General features: G+C 43.0%; 1 protein-coding gene across 1 annotated transcript in view; it reads left to right on the forward strand.

Moving 5' to 3' along the window:
- The window catches only part of GRID2 (glutamate ionotropic receptor delta type subunit 2), a 535,376-nt gene that overhangs the window by 429,304 nt on the left and 93,061 nt on the right, over positions 1-13,011 (forward strand). Inside the window, exon 10 of the mRNA XM_026041440.1 lies at positions 10,513-10,710. Within this exon, the coding sequence (XP_025897225.1) occupies positions 10,513-10,710 (198 nt within the window). The remainder of the gene's footprint in view (positions 1-10,512; positions 10,711-13,011) is intronic.

Below are 13,011 nucleotides of genomic sequence, written 5' to 3' on the forward strand. Positions count from 1 at the left end.
AGGCCTGGCCTGTAGAGCTCGGCATGGGGCACGGGGCTGCCGAGGCTCCCCACATATTCGGGGCAACCTCCCCCATGTCCTGCCTTGTTGGCACCTCCGACCACGACTGGTGCAACCCACAGCTATAAAGTTCACTCTTCTGCGAACTGCTTCGTATTTCATGTATAATGTGCACTAAARGCCATAAAAGAGGAAGATGCAAATGATTTATATTAGCTTTATCACGTAAATGATGAATTGGGGGGTCAGCAGGGCTGCTCGGTGCAGTCTTTGATTCTTGGCAAAAATATTTGTGAACCGCATTACAAACCAAGGTTCACTTAATTTTATGCCCCCAAGATCAGAAGCAAGGGTTTTGTAAGCGTAACGCGGTGAGGCAAATACTTAAAACCATGAACCAGAAATTATGTTTTTTTCCCTAGCAGTTCTCTTGACGGGATTGCAACACGAACGCTCTCCTCCAAAAGCCAGAGATCTGGAGGATGGAGCATCATTTTTCTCCCACATCCGCCAATTCTAACGTGCAAAAGTGAAAGGCAGACAGACGCTRGCAGGAAATCAAGCACCTAACTAAAAGCCTGAAGACAAGTTGGGCAGTGCAGGTGCCAGAAATGCAAAACTGCTCATTTGTAACCCCTGCCAGTTCAGCTAGCTGTCCTTTGGATAGCCACGGATTTTGTTGCATTTTCTGTAGGGAACGCAGCATCGTTTGGGGTGCTTACCCTATAGCAATTCCTCTCACTAGCCTTGCAAAATAGGGATTGTTGATAAAGATATATCATCTTATTTTAGTCCAAGAATTAATGAGTATATTTTGAGCTCAGATCAATTTCTTGCTTTAGGGTAAATGCACGTGGTCATTAGTAATTGCAGCTTGATTCATCTCTTCATTCACACAGCTTAGGACGATGGTGAAACAGTGCTCCTCTACTGGAAAATAAATGAGTAAATGCATACAATATTCAGATATGAGTAAAATCGTATCTAGGATGCAATAACGCTGGAAATGAAGCCAAGTCTTACAAATGGTATTTTAATACTTGTTTTCTCTCATTTCCAAGTTAGGGATTTAATCCCTCTATTATTCCGTTTGTTCCATTTTATTAGAAAAGCTTGGTCAAAAATGATACTGTCTAGCATTAAATTAAGCCCTACTTATTCTGCAAATACTATCAAAGGCAAAATGCTATCTTTATTTTTGTGAAATAGAACAAAAAAATCCAGCTGCAGTTCAGGGCAAAATTTGGTCTCTTTGAAGTAGGTGGAACTGGAATAAAATAGGACTATATTAACGTGCAGAAGTACAGTGCTACCCTTGTGTTACATGTGTCATGCAAATGAGAGGTGCACCTTCAGTGTCAGAGCAGCAGGGATTTTACCCACCAAGCCTATTTAAGGGTCYTTTATTATCCTTTTTAGTCTATATTTGTCCGAGTTCACTTCAGTACTTCATTATTGACAATTAATGACATTAATTTTGCAAGATTCTAGCAGATAGGTGTGATCCAGAAAAGCTGGAAGGCTTATGCTAAAATTAATAGATATATATATAGTTAATATATATATATCATTATAAATAGGTGCTTTTCCACTGTGGTTTGAGAAGCTGCTTTCTGTTACTACTTCTGCCCCCTTGTCTCTTTCTGGGTAGCAGCTCTTCCCTTCCAGTTCCGTTTTGTTTTGCCCTCGCGTGCACAGGGAGCAGTTGGGAACTTGCTGCAGAACTYGCGGCGATGGCAGCTGGTAACGGGCGCTGCGTCGCGCTTGTTACCAAATGAAATGTTTTGCAGCCTGAAAATGATAGAAGATGAAGACTAATTTTCCAATTGTAGTCCCTCAAAAAGCTTCTGCTAAACAATTGCCATCATCTGCATCCATCTATTAGTCCTTTCCTGTAGATCAATTTGTTAATTATGGGCTATGTGTCTGCAGATGCAAAATAACTTTTTGTCTGATGTGCGTGTGACGGAACACAGCGTGTCCCCGAACTGGAGCTCTCTGGTTGCGTTTGGCATCAAACAGTGGCTCATCTAAAGTTAATGAGAATTTGCTTCTTTGCTTGAATAGAGTAAGATACCCCTTTTTTGTGTTTTGTTGTAAAAGGAGCTATAATAACGTGTTTGTGGATGCAGCTTTTTAATCTGTCCTGCTTTAGCAGGGGGCTGTTCTTCCTGCACCTCTCAAAAATGTTTATTTTGTCCTACCCATCAGTTGTCTCTGCCTTGGGCTGTCTCCCCACATTCAGCCCAAGTCTGAGCTTTGTGCTTTGCAGGCTAGTCCTAAGTTCAAGTGAATTGCTCGTGAATTTTGCAAACTGATCCCGAGATGCTGAAATGCAGTCAAAGATGGACTTCATAACACCCAACAAATGCAGAGTGTTCTTGCATGAGTGATGGTGCACAAATGGAGCTGGATAGCTATTTTTCACTATTTCACTTTATTCCCTCTCATTTTYAACCGCTCGCTTTTATTGAAAGGCAGCTAGAATACAGCAGATCCTCTCACAGTGTCGTTTTTAGCAGCAGTGGCAATTAATGAAATATTCATGTGAATGGTAGGCCATAGGCATGGAACGAGACTTGCCCTGTTGGGCAATGAATAAGGCAGCAGGTTTTCACAAAATCATCTTTCTAAAAAAGCCCCTGTTGTTTAAAAACAGGACAAGTTTGAAATTCCATGCTTTAAGGAATTAAGACCGGGCTGCAAAGTACAGAGCCTCTAGTACTTAACTCTCTGAAAGTCAAGCATGGCTTTGCATGGGAGAGGTTGGGGTTGTTGCCCAGGGATGGGCATGTCTTTTCTTAGCAGGATTGCTGGGAAAATGCAGGCAGGATGGAAGAAGGGAAGGCCACAGCAAGCGGTATGTATGGCGTGATGTTGTGTGGTGCACACCAAGGTGTGTGGCTTTTCTTGGTTATTTGGTTATTTATTTTCTTGGTGTGTTACCTGCACAGGACCGGGCGGACTGCAGGCGTTTGGGAAACCCTAGACCCAGGCAGGCACCATTGCAGGGCAGACAAGCATGGTAAAAACAGCCAAAGAAATAAAATAACATAGGAAAACAAAGGTGGATACGATTTTGTCATATATAAAGTAATTGAATTCTTGGTGGTTGGCATCAAATGCACGAGCAAGTACTGCAGGGATGAAGAAAGACTCAAACTTAAAGCAGRCAGTACCTTTTGGGACACAACTGGCAGCTGCTCTGCATTTGCAGTCCTTTTTTCTACTGAACTTACTGCTCAGATAGAGACAAGATCAGAAGTAAGATAGGAAGCTAAGTCCTGGACTTGAAAGCTGGAACTATCTTGAAGATTTGACCTCCAGCACTGGCTTAAACAGAGTAACAAAAGTTCTTTCCAAGCTGGAGCAGATTTCAGAATGGTAGGAAAAATGAAAGGTATAAAAGCGATGGAGAAAGATGCGGTTTAAGCCTACTTAGAGGAACCAGCAGTGATAAAGGATGAAAAAATAATGGCAGGACAAAAGCAGCAGCGAGTGGCTGTAAAATAAAGRGCAAAGACTGTATAGCGGATGCCCTAAGAAATACCAAGCAGCTGTTTTATAGCAGCAGGGCCATCATTAGGGTCTCTGGGCTGTTGACCCCTCTGCCCCTTCCCATTTGGCTCCCTCAACAGCCCAGCTCCTGCCTTGGGTTTTCAGGGTTTTTTTTTTGCCCTTACTCTTCCTCACGTCGTCCCGACGCCTCTTCTCGCAGGYGCAGAGGAGCGCGTTGCCCTGGCACGCGGGTTGGTTCCTTCTGTCAGCCTCACTTGCTGCACACCAGTGCCTAAAATCCATTCAAAAACTCTTAGGGCACATAATATACCAAATTGCATGTTGCTGTGTGGGTGGATATTATCCACRTATTGGGCGATCATGCACCGAGCTGCATTTCCAGCAGAAATGCCATAGGAGGTTGTAGGGTAAGAACCATTACTTGAACTTCTCCGTTCCTTGTGGTATTTGCCTGAAGCCAACGTGTTTTACCCCGTAATGGATAGATCCTTCTCTGAGGCAGAAAAGCTGCAGATTATGTTATTCAGTCTGTGTTTGTCATGTTGTTCACTCTGTCTAGTGTCAGTTATAAAATCACTCTGCAGAATAATCCGGTAATGTATTTGGTATACATCATATGTTGTAGGCATAATATTTCAAAGCATATAAAATGTAAAATATTTCATTGCTGGTTATGAAAAATGAGTAATTCCCTAGGCAGCAACACATCCCCGTCCCTTGGGTTTTGTCTTCCTCTTTGCAGTCCACATCCATCTTTGAAAGTGAGTTGGAAAGAAAGGATCTTTTATAGACAAACACATCAAGAAAAATGTTTATTGGAATGGTGATAAATTATAGAAACAGCAGTTGATGCRTTTGCTTCATTGGCAAATGAATGAAATCATCGGGAGCACTGATGGGTGACAGAGCAGGCTCACTGTTTACTATTTTTCATAGTTACTGTAGTTGTTGGCATAAAAGCTGTCATTTGCTGTGGGATGCCTGGGATGGGACTGGCTTTGCTTGCGAGCCTGGAGAAGCCAGTTGATGTTGGAACATCTTTTTGCAGGGCTGATTTGCCAAAGCTGAAACTTGAACTGAGATTTCGGGGCATGATTCTGGATGGGTATTTACTGGCACTGAAATTCTGAGATTTTTACAGCTGTCAATGATATTTTGYCTATCTGGTAGTTTAAGGAGGGTTTGTAAAAGCTCAAGAAATACGCTGGCAACATGATTTGTTTTTTACCCTCCTAAAAAGTTATCGTGTCTTTGAATTTAAGAATGGAGCTTGTAGTTGTGGATTTGGTTAGAAGCTTTATGAATCTTTTAAAGAAAAATCAAGCCGTTAATAGTTGCAGCAAGGGTTTCCAATTAGAAACCTTCCAATTAGCTCATTGCCCACAATGCTTAAGTAAATGTTCACCTCTGCTTTGTCCGAGGTCTTAGCACTTAAGTGGCTTAGTCCAGGTAAGTGCATCCTTGGGATGCGCCTAGGGGGTTTGTGCTGTTATTTAAGCCTGAACAACACGTCTGTAGAGAAGAAAAGCACTTGGAAGAGCTAAAAGCAAGGCATTTCATTCACAGCTTGACAATGKCCTCGGCATTCAAATTATCCAGGCGTGTGTCCTCACCCTTGTGACACAGGTTGGTATTACCGGGATGAAGGGAGTCGGGCCGCGCAGAGATCTACAGCCTGAGGGCGGTCGTTTGCAGCAGCATTCCGGGTCGGCCCGGCTCCGGCCCCTGGGGGAATTATCCTGGGATTATCCACAACCTTTGCTCAGCCCTTTATTGGTCATATCTCTGCACTGGCTTCACCCTCCACACGTGCGGAATTCGTGTGCTTAGTGCACGTGGTGCAGAATCGGTGTGTTTAAGGACCTGGGTGCTTAATGCAAAATCTGGGTGCGACAGAATTGCGGAGAAACTGGGAGCCTGGAAGGAAAGGGGTGAGAAGAAGTGGGTTTTGTGCGTTGCTTGGTCAGTCGTCTCCTGAGCAATGCATGTGCCTTTGGTTTCCCGTTTGATTGATGCACAACTTTTTCTCAAGCCGAACTGTACTCTGGTGAGATTTCCCCAAAATATTAATAATTACAATAATCACAACAAAAATAATCTCTCGGTAGAAGCAGAGCTTCTCCTCCATTCCGCTTTCTCTTCTCACCCCTGTACAAGGGCCAAATTGAAATTAGTGCTGGCAGGGCACAGGTTGGGTTTAATAGCTGCTTGATGTTGCTTCGAGCTACCTTGCTTGTATGAAAATAGGCAGGTCGGGAACCTCGCAGCTATTCAGAGCACCCGTGCCCACCGAGAGCCGCTCGTTCTACAGGCTTTAATCGCCAGGCCTGCTGGGCATCCCAGCTCCTTGCGCGCCCAATTAGTATTTTAGATTCATTAGCCTAAGGCAGTAGGTGCTGTGTAAGAGCCGAGTGAGTCTCAGGCAACGTAAAACTTTGGGGACCTGGCTGGGGCTGCAGTTTTAAGGCAGAACCTGATAGGACTAGTCTACGTCATCTGAAAGTCYTGGGCCGGGTCTGAGGCCCGCCTTGGCCCTCCTGTTATCACCCACCCAGTTTCCCCTCACGCTGCTGGTGGGTTTGCACTTGAGGGCAGCGAGCAGAGMGCATGGGAAATGCAGCTTTTGCTCGGAAGGAGGTTCTTGGGCTGATGGTAACGACTGTTCTGCACGGGGTGGAGGAGGATGAGGAGGTGACCTGCGTGTCAGGGCAGCACCACATGTGTGTAGGTTGTCAAGGGGAGCTCCGGCRCCGCTTCAGGAGAAGTCCAAGATGATCCCCCAGGCTTATAGACCTGCACTGAGCTAAGGCCGGGGCTGAGCTGCCTGCCCCAGAGCTGCCACGGAGCTCTTGAGACAAACTCTCAAAGCCTCGGATCGATTCCGATCCCAATCCATGTTCCTATCATATAGCTATAATGGCTGAGCAAGAGCTATTAGGTACCTTAAGTCATTGCGAATTAAAATCAATACACAAAGCTTGGCTGCATCCTGACGGACCCGTGGTGGGGGCTGCTCCGAGAGCAGCCCTGGTCTCGTGGCAGGTGAGAGGAGACGAGAGGGGATGCGCTGGGTTTTGGGTTGCTCCCTTCTCCCCAGCTCTGGGCCAGCCGGATAAATCCAGAGGCAACAGCTTGGCCTTCTGCTTCTGGACATAGAWGATGTTGTTCACCTATGTAGCTTTAAGCACAAGCATGTGTCCTCTTGCAGTGGAGAACAAAACTGTCATTAAAAACAGGGTGACCAATGCAGACCTAACTGTACTAGCAAGTCAGGGCCAAATGTAAAACCCTCTTTGCTCCATAGTGTCTTCACCTCCCGGGGCCTGGAGTCTCTCGGCTGTCGGAAGGGGAATTTTCTGCCTGGAGCAATGGGTTTCTCTTCATCCTTGTTGAAAAACAGGGAGTTCTGCACCTGGGCAAGAGAGTCCAGCGGCTTTGTGTGCACAGGCACAACCCTTGGGCACTACAGCATGGGAAAGGAGTCGTATTTTAGTTGTCCAACAATTGTCCAATTGTTGCAGATTTGGAACCTACATCGTTGTTCTAGTATCGCTAACGTCTGGGGATTGTGTTGGGTTTTGAAGCAGTTTTTATAACTGTTGGTAGTGGGAGAGCTACAGTAATGAGCAAGTTAAATGTTTCAATTAAATTTTGATCATTGATTCTGACATAATATACATTGCTGCTCAATTAAAAATAACAAGCTGCTGGGCTGCTCCTCGCCAGATATACAGTCCTCAGGCCACTGGTCAATAAAGCACTTGAGGAAATTAATGAATTATTTGGGACAGACTATTTCCCTGAAATCTTTGGGGGAAGGCCATTCAGATTGGTTACATTCAAAAGCAGGGGGTTAGTGGTTTTTTGCAAGTGGAGAGAAAGGCAGTTGTGCCTGGTGGCAAGCGCGGGAGCGTCCTGTGCTGGAGGGTGTTTGGGCCCTGCTTGAGGAGTTGTCCCAGGGCCTCCTGCCGCCTCCAGCGGCGGCTCTTGTAGCTGTAGGAAACGTGGACATAAGTCCCACCATGAGGGTGAATTTTGCCCTAGGGAGCAGTTTCTCAGCACTGGCAGGTGATGGAARTTTTGCAGGTGTCACAGTGCATGTTTCCTTCACACGGCTGCTCGAGGTGAACCTTTCCGTGAGCCCGTGCCCTGTTGTTGCAGCCGGTGGGGAGTACGGATTGAGCTTCGCTTCTCCTGCCTGCCTTTTYCTCCCTCTTGCCGCTGCTGGTAGAGGAGAAGGGAAGATTGAGGTTCCCAGGCAGAGCAGCATCTAATGAACTCCTGGAGCCAGCATTAAAACGCTGCTTCYTGGTGGGCTCGGCAGCCCCTGACGGGTGCCTGCAGAGGCCGTTTCCATATGGTTTTTGCATTCTAATCACCCGTTTAATTACCGAGTTGTGGAGCGCTCGGGCAGGCGCCGAAGCGGCGCCCAAGTCCRTCCATCTGCAGCTGCAGGGACGAGCCCCGCTGTGTGGCGTCCATCCCAGGAGGCAGACGTCAGCCTCTCCAAGCTCACAAACCAGCAACTTTCTGTTCTCCTACTAATTCCTGCATCCTCTCCTTGCTAGGAAGATGTTTTTCCTCAGCCAGGGACAAGAAGGGATTGAGCTAAGCTGGAGAATAATCCTTAAACATTTTATTTTCCTTCGGCTTTTCTGTTTAGGCAACGTCACGTCTGTGAAAGGTCCTGGCTCTTTTAACCTTTCTTTCTTTTTTTTCCCCAGCAAAACAAGCATAGCAGTCTCATGAATGAGTGAAATCCTGTATCGTGGCAGCGTATCCTGTGGCTCTGTATAGCTTCTTTCCTGAAATAAGCCTTGGCTTAAAGCCACAGATCCACCCTTTTCATTACTGAGAAAAAATCTGTTCTGTTCCTTCAAATGATCTCTGGAAGGTGCGGGGTGCAACTTGGACCATTAGTGGCTGGGCTGGGACCACCTGGTCGCCGTCAACAGCCTTGTCTTCCTGGCACACACTTGGCCAGACAGAATGACTTGCTGCTCTTTCCAGAGCGATTTCTGTAATTGGTCTGAAAAGGAAAATCTTCCAGAAACACCAGAAGCTCCTAGTGTTAATTAACCTAGTGTTAATTCTCACAGAAAAGCTTGCAAAACAAAACTATCAGAGAGTGGGCTCCAAAGTCATTTGTCTTCTGGATACAAAAAAAATTCATCTCATTCCAAATAGAGACACTCAGTTTAGGAATGTGTTTTTCTTCCTCAGGCTAACTARCTATCCTAGATTCTTGGAGCACTTGAAAACCCTGTATTTCTTCCTTTTATTTATGGCAAAATGTTGGTCCTGAACAGGAGAAGGCCCTGGCTGTTTGGCTGGAGAAAGCAGTAAAAAGTAAAATTTGACCTTTCTTGTACCTCCAAAGTTAAATCTAGACCACTCCAAGCTCCGGGTTATCRTCATCCAGTTTCTACCATTTACACACTGGTATGTGTAAAAATAAATAAATCCTCTTTTCTTACTTTTTTAAAAGAAAATAATCAAGAAATGGAGAAGAAAGTGGTCAAGAAATGCAGGGATGTATTTGTTTGTCTTTTAGTTGGGAGTGTGTTTAAATATTATGCATTCAACAAACTGGGAAGTGTTAACTGCTTTGTGTGTATCTGACCATTTATGTTTTATTAGCCATATAGCACACTGGGCACTGTTTTTTGGTAAATCTCTATACAGGAAGGCACATTATATAGGTTAGTAAAGGACTGAAATTAGCTGTGGAAAATTGTGTGCTTTAAATCAGCTCTGCCATTAACAATTGCCTTTAAATAAAAATGCAGATCCTGTGCAACTCTTCTCTAATAAGTCAGAAGTGATGAGAATAAATCCTTTCTAATGTGRAAATTATCACGCTTTGTACAAACAAATCTTTGAAAACACAATATGCTCAGATTGATGAATTACTTTTTTTATTTTTTTTAAAGAAACTCTTATTTATTCCAGTGGTTTGAGTTTGTAGATGGGAATGTCTCATCCAAATGATCAGCAAACATCAATTTAGAGGGTGTTTTCATGTAAGAGAGGTTTTCACTAACTAAGTCTCCATTTCTTTGATGTTTTTGGAAACCARTCACTGGAAAATGACTGAAAATGTTCATTGCTGTCCTCTCATTCTAATTCCTTTTGCTGATATTAGATAATATGGAAGTTTAAAAAAAAATAAAAAGCAAAGAAAAATGACAACTGGGAAATGATATCTTGATGGACAGTTAACAGGACTGTTTTGGTTTTATTTTTCATTTAGTTTGGTTTGAAGAAGAATTTTTTATGGTAGKTTCCTTGACCTCACTGTGTGACCATCCTCAGGAATGTTAACTTGTGTATTTAAAAAAGAAGCTTTCRTGTTCTGAGTACCTCCCTCGGAGTTTATGTAGGATATTAYACTAAGAAAATAGAAATATGCTTCWATTTGTGAACAGAGCAATTGGCTTGAGAGTCATTGAAAGAGCTGAGTAATAGAGTAACAGGAAATACAACCAAAGCACTAGTTAAAATTACCTCTGGAGCCATGATTGCAGTTTGGACATCAAATATTGCAGAAAAGCAACTTTGTTTTCCTGCATGCACTGCCRGGTTATCCAGGCTGGGAGGAAATGGTCGGGAAGTGGTTTCATGTGGCCGCAGTAGCCAACAAAATTCCCTTCTGGCATCTCTGAATAGACTGCTCCTATAAGCTGTTAACTTAGAGCACCACACACGGGATTTAAGGAAATAAACAAGAGAAATAATTTCACAAAAAGGAGGATAGTAGAGGATAACATTTCTTATAGGAAGTATGAGATGATTCTATTGAAATTAATGTGTAACAAAATAACTTGCAACAAAATGCAAGATAGACTGTTAATGGGTTGTTGGAAAGTGTTGAATAAATCACATTTAGGTAGCTCTTTCTTTACTTTGGGGGGGGAAAAGGAGCACGTATTTTGCTCAGGGTGATGAATAGTTGTGTTCCTAACACAGCCGCCTCCTTTCCTGTCTGTTTAGGAAGAGCCRTTTGTCATGGTGTCTGAAAACGTTCTGGGGAAACCCAAGAAATACCAGGGCTTCTCGATAGATGTGTTGGAAGCTTTGGCCAATTACCTTGGCTTCAAATACGAAATATACGTTGCACCGGACCACAAGTATGGAAGTCCTCAGGATGACGGATCATGGAATGGACTGATAGGAGAACTAGTATTTAAGGTAAGGTTATGAATAGCTTAAAAACTCCATGTCATGAAGCTAATCAGTGTGTGGTAAAACATATCTGCATCAACTGCTAACTTAATGATTCATTCACAGGATTTTGTTCTGTGACTTGGCTGGCAGCATCTGATAGTGCCCCCAGATGCACTCAGCTATAAAGATGAAGCTGAAATGGTGCCTTCTGGTAACTGTTTAAGGAGGAGGGCTGCGTGTTTTTCCCAACCAAAGTCGAGCAGTGTGAAATCTGAATTTAGTGAAATAAGGGAACGCTCAGCATCCTAATTAATCTGGCACGACCTGACACAGATGAGTGGAAGAGGCTGTTCTAAAGAGGGGGAAAAAATGGTGTTGTGGTAATTAGTGATGCTTTACATAAATAATACATAGTGCTTAGAAAAAAATTGGTGTSATGAATACTTGAAGTATATAATCAACAGAAAATGGTTTACTGATCTATAATAACACTTGTATTATGTAGATGCATGAATCAAGAGTAGTATATTCTCTATTCTTCAATTAATAGACCATTTTAGTCTACTTAATTTTATATATAAATGTTCAATATTGTACCATAATTAAAGTAAATATAAGTGCTATATCTTTTTATTTTTTTCCACTCTTCACATCTTCTCATCTGTTTTCCATTTCTCCCATTGCCACTGAAAAAAAGGGCAGGGCAGATGGTATTCTGGTAATGTCTCTCATTGTGTGAACCTGTGCATTTTATTTGCTCTTCATTGACCTGAGGAAGTATCTTTAGCTCTAGGTACAACTTGTACAGCTATAGAGCCCTACGTTGTTTTTCCACAAATAACAGCACACGATATTCATGTAATTAATGTGCAGGTTGTTTATGGAAGGTGGATTTAATTGACAAGTAAAGAATAAGGAATAATGCAAATAGAGGATTTAGTATGTGAGCTAAAAGGTGACTAAGTGCCAGATCATGTATCTTCCAGTAATGAGAGAAAAATAAAATTTAGAAAAAAAAAARAATTAACTTAGAGAACATTTGCTGAATGTTAAACATAATGACCAAGAAAATGCACAGGAACTTAAGAGCCATTAAAATTGAAAATGGATGTACGCAAGGCTGCAGGTTATAAGCAAACGAAGCAGTGTTTGATATGAAAAATAAAATTAGCAATAAGTTGAATCTCTTCTGCATCCCTGAACAGTACAAAATGAGTTGAAATGAAATGCAGCCACTGATGCTGCTCACAGAGCATGGTTTGTATTATATGCACAGAAAGAAAAAACTTCCTTTGCCACGTCCCTACACCGCTGTAAAATYGGGAAGTAGAGTGGATCATACAGGATAATCTAGAATCATCTAGAAAAGCAAATATTCTTGCATTTTCTAAAATTTGACAACTGAAAACTCCTTGTCTTATTTGTAGATCAACAGCGCGGCTATCTCTCCTAACTTAGAATCATTTTTCTCCCCTGCTCTCAACAACTGAGTCAGGAGGCTGCCTGGCACAGGCTGCATGGCTCCTAATCCTGGAGGACTCTGGAGACAGGAGAGGAAGGACCTACAATATTTTTTACCTGTTATTTAATGCATAAGACAGAAATCCTAGTGAAATCAGATGGTTCACTTGGAAGCACATAGGTAATTGTTCTCTCCTTACTAGACAGGGACTCCTATAACTTCAGGCAGTAATCACTATATTTACGTATATGTAGTGAGTGGAGCAGATCTATTAGTCTGCTCCAGTTTTCCTGCAAATTATTTTTAATGTGTGCAAAATCTTTCCATGTAATGAGGAAGAGTTAACAAAACTGCATCTTGCRCTTAAAAATATTTCCCTGATAATATGGCCACGTATCTTTTTTATGGTGCTCCTTACCTCCTGTGTAATTAACAGTAGAGGTTTATTATGTCCTTCTCTCCTGTTTTCTCACTCTCTAAAGGCAAAGGAGATCCTCTAAGTGAGTAACCAGTGTGTATCTACCCCTTACCAAATGCAAGCTCTTCTTGAAAAGCTGCTTATTTATTTACTGCAACCCGAGTTCTGCTCCCAGAGCCCAAATACCCATTTGCTGGGTATTTCATAAGGGGAGGCAAAGGAGCAGAGAAGAGTTTCAGACTCAAGGGCTAACCTGTTTGGAACACAGTGTTTCCTAACTTCCCCAATCATGATTGTCTGGCCAACATGTGGAAAAGATGGAGAAAGAGAGGGAATTTCCTGTTAGCGCACAAGCCAGGAGTGAGTTGGGAATAACGTATTTTTTTATGAGCACAGACAAGTCCTGGCTCCGGTGTAATGGAAAGTAACCGCCACCTTGTGAGTG

Source organism: Nothoprocta perdicaria, unplaced genomic scaffold, assembly GCF_003342845.1.
Source record: "Nothoprocta perdicaria isolate Ctin4 unplaced genomic scaffold, notPer1 scaffold_285, whole genome shotgun sequence".
NCBI lineage: Eukaryota > Metazoa > Chordata > Aves > Tinamiformes > Tinamidae > Nothoprocta > Nothoprocta perdicaria.